This window comes from Etheostoma spectabile, chromosome 6 (assembly GCF_008692095.1).
Source record: "Etheostoma spectabile isolate EspeVRDwgs_2016 chromosome 6, UIUC_Espe_1.0, whole genome shotgun sequence".
Lineage (NCBI taxonomy): Eukaryota > Metazoa > Chordata > Actinopteri > Perciformes > Percidae > Etheostoma > Etheostoma spectabile.
In genome coordinates, this window is record NC_045738.1 from 23,558,348 (window position 1) to 23,561,956 (window position 3,609).

At 38.2% G+C, this 3,609-nt stretch overlaps 1 protein-coding gene across 4 annotated transcripts in view; it reads left to right on the forward strand.

Moving 5' to 3' along the window:
• The window catches only part of LOC116690692 (furin-like protease kpc-1), a 298,529-nt gene that overhangs the window by 153,699 nt on the left and 141,221 nt on the right, over window positions 1-3,609 (forward strand). For all 4 annotated transcript variants that reach the window (XM_032517860.1, XM_032517859.1, XM_032517857.1 and 1 more), the window contains exon 10: window positions 2,310-2,482. In XM_032517860.1, the coding sequence (XP_032373751.1) occupies window positions 2,310-2,482 (173 nt within the window). The remainder of the gene's footprint in view (window positions 1-2,309; window positions 2,483-3,609) is intronic.

The following is a 3,609-nucleotide window of genomic DNA, read 5'->3' on the forward strand; positions in this document are numbered from 1 at the left end:
TGAGTTGTGTGGTCCTCTGATGGCTCTTACGGTTTATTGTATTTTAGTATTTATTATTTTTATCTATTTTTTTATCTTTTGAAACCAGATGCTCTTATTTTGTTTTTACAATATTTTACATTCATTGTTTTGTATGTTTGAGTTTTCTGTGCAGCACTTTGGTAACTTTGTGTTTGTAAAATGTGCTATACAAATAAAGTGGATTGGATTGGATGATGCTTTTTTCAATGTAAGTCACTTTTTTTTTTTTACTTTTTCAACACTGCGTAACACTAACTTATTAACTTTACAGTTATGTTGGGAATTTATGGTCAATAAACCTCATTTATAGTAAATTATACTTAGTAAAACAACCCAAAATTAGTGAAGGTAGAGATTTGCACTTGCCAAAGAGCGTTGTGTGGAATCAATCATGTTATTTTGGGTAGTAAAAAAGAACATTGATATAGGAAAACGGGTCAATTTGACCCGAAGACAACATGAGGGTTAAGACAATAAGAGGACACATTTTATTTTATTTTATTTTACAACACAATCATTCAAAGTCATCTGAAACAGTGGAAACTCACAATGACAGTTCATGTGAAATCCCCCTCAATGTATTTTCTTTAGAAAAACATTGTAAAAAATTTGGACTGGACATAAATGTCTGAAATTATATTAATACATGGACATGTCTTCAAGAAAGTTAGATTTTAATATCATGTCATTTGATTTATATTCATTTTTCTTTGGGGAGTCTGTGTGATGCAGATTGTGTGTTATTTTTAGCATTAGCAGCTAATTGGCCGCATTAAGCAGTCTTAAATTGATTATGTCAGTATTTTTATTATATCATTATTTATTATTTGTATTAATTATACGTAAATTATCACCTCACTCTGAGGTACATAGGACTAGGTGGAGGGGAGTTGGTAGGGACCAAAACAAAGCTAAAAGAAGAGTGAATGGTTCTACAAATGAATGCTAATGAAATATACAACCGTTAATAAGTTCTAATAATAAGCACTAATAAGTTCAAATGGAAAGGTGTAACACGGCCAGTCACTCCTTCAGAGCACATGTCTCACAATTTTGGCTTGAGCCTCTTTTTGTTGCAATTTAAAACGTTACATAATGTGAAATAATACATCTAACCCCGTTTTATAATACATGTTGGGTCCTTTTGGCTGCTATTCACAACTTTAATGACATACTGTACTACATTAGTGTGACACATTCTAGAAGAAAATACTTAACTTTCTTTTCACTGTAGTTATTCTCTGACGTTAAAATAGAACATTGCACAGCAAATATGTCTGCAATGGCCGCAGTCATATTGCAAGTATCGCAAGCAGTATAGCCATTTCAATGTGTCACAACCTTTTTTTATGTTCTATTTCACGTTTGTCACTGAGAGTTCTGTTATACTGGATATGTGTATATACTGCATATGTTATTTATGTAATTTATCATTATGTCATCATCAATAGGTGGAAATACTTTTCTTTTCTTTTTTTAAAAAATGTTATGCATTGCAGAGTCAATTTATAAAGGCATTAAATGAATGAAACTCTTACTTACTGTACTGTACATCATGTACTGTACATCTGACATACTGGTCGGTACATCGATGACTCCTTGTAACTCTGTTACTACTTACGTACATCCGTCACACAGCGTGTACATACTGTACTGTACATCATGTACTGTACATCCGTACATACTGTATGTACATCCTGTACACACTGGTCGTGTACAACTGAATCATGTACTGTAATCCGTCACACGTAACTTACATCAGTATGTACATCCTGTACACACTGTCGTGTACATACTGTACTGTACATCATGTACTGTACATCCTGTACATACTGTACTGTACATCATGTACTGTACATCCTGTACATACTGTACTGTACATCCTGTACACACTGTCGTGTACATACTGTACTGTACATCATGTACTGTACATCCTGTACATACTGTACTGTACATCATGTACACACTGTCGTGTACATACTGTACTGTGAGCAAATTAATGAGCTCTTTCTGACACCACTCCACAAGAAAATTAAAGCACAGGTTATAATAATGTTTTTAAAAGGGCTTTTGGGGACTGATAATCCATCAAAATGTCCAGGAATGTGATAGCTAGTCACAACTGTTACTATATTAACTGTGTGTTGTTGGGATATCACATTCACTTTTCCAATGTAAAAACAAAACCATTGTGTCTGTTTTGAACCAGAATGAAATAAATGCTCTTCTGGTCCATTTTATGTTCTGTTTTCACACTCTGATCCGTGTGACCTTTTGGATCCATCCAGGTATCCGCCTGTTGGACGGCTCTGTCACCGATGCCATGGAGGCCACGGCTCTGACCTTCAACATCCCCTTCATAGACATCTACGTCTGCAGCTGGGGCCCGCGGGACGACGGGGCCGCGATGGACGGGCCGCACGGCCTGACGGCGCGAGCCCTCCGTCTGGGAACTCGCCAGGCACGGCTTTCATCTCCACGTTCACACTACTGTCTGTCTGATGTACTACAGATCGGAAGGACGAAACGTCCAGTGTTGGGATTTTGTAGATGAGTTTAAATGCACACCTAGCTATTTTTAAGAGGTTACAAAATGACTGTCCATACCAAGAGTAGGATTTAGAAATAATTCAAATTCAATTTAAACTAGGCTGTCAATAAGTTATCTTTTCCCCAGCTGATGAGCTTATTCGGGTGTTTTGAGATACAATCCTATTTTTTTAATATATTCCAAGCAATGGATGGATTAGCAGACTTCCTGTGCAGACATACTGTGCACTGGCACGGGGGCCAGGGGTTCACAGGGGCCCACGGTTTGAATGACAGTTATTATCGTTTCTCAATTGAACGCCAAAAGTCATCTTTTTACGTGTCTTAGCCCAGGGGCCCGTCTTATTATCCGTCCATGTTTGAGTGTATTTCCAATTGGGCTCCTGACATTTTTCTTTGGGGGGGGGGTTCCAGCTTTTGTCATGTTTGCTTTGTAGCTTTAGTTAACTTTTAGTTATAGGTTTGATTTGTGCAATCTGTGCATGTAAATTTATTGAGTACGCTCACATTCTCTGTCATCCACATTATGCTGAAACTAACAGATTTCAGCGTATCTAAACAACCAAAAAAACAAATTGCAAAGTGACCATATTATGAAAAAAGTTATGTTGTGTCTCTGGAAACTTGGGAAAAAACTACCCATGCTGTTTTGAGTGAGAGCCGGTTTCTAAATGTCCTCTGTCTTCAGTCTCCGGGTGAGCTGTCCAACATCTGCACGGCTTTCTACGTCACTAGCTGAGACGAGGTGGCTAACCGTAGCATGCTAGCTCGTTCTCAATGGCCAAACACTGCTACAACACACACCAGTTGACCATAATCTCCAAAAGAACTACTTCCTGTCCCTGTTCTGCAGGTATTCCACAATTGGCCCTGGTCTAGAAGAAGTCTCCCAGCTGATCCTGCCTTGGACTGACCAAAGCTGGAGAAAGAGTTATCTAGCTGATGGGATCTTACCGAGCTACTGAGCATGTGCGGCTTCCCACAAAGATAGTATAGAAGTGAGGTGTCTCACTCTGGAGCTAAAACAGAGACCCAAAC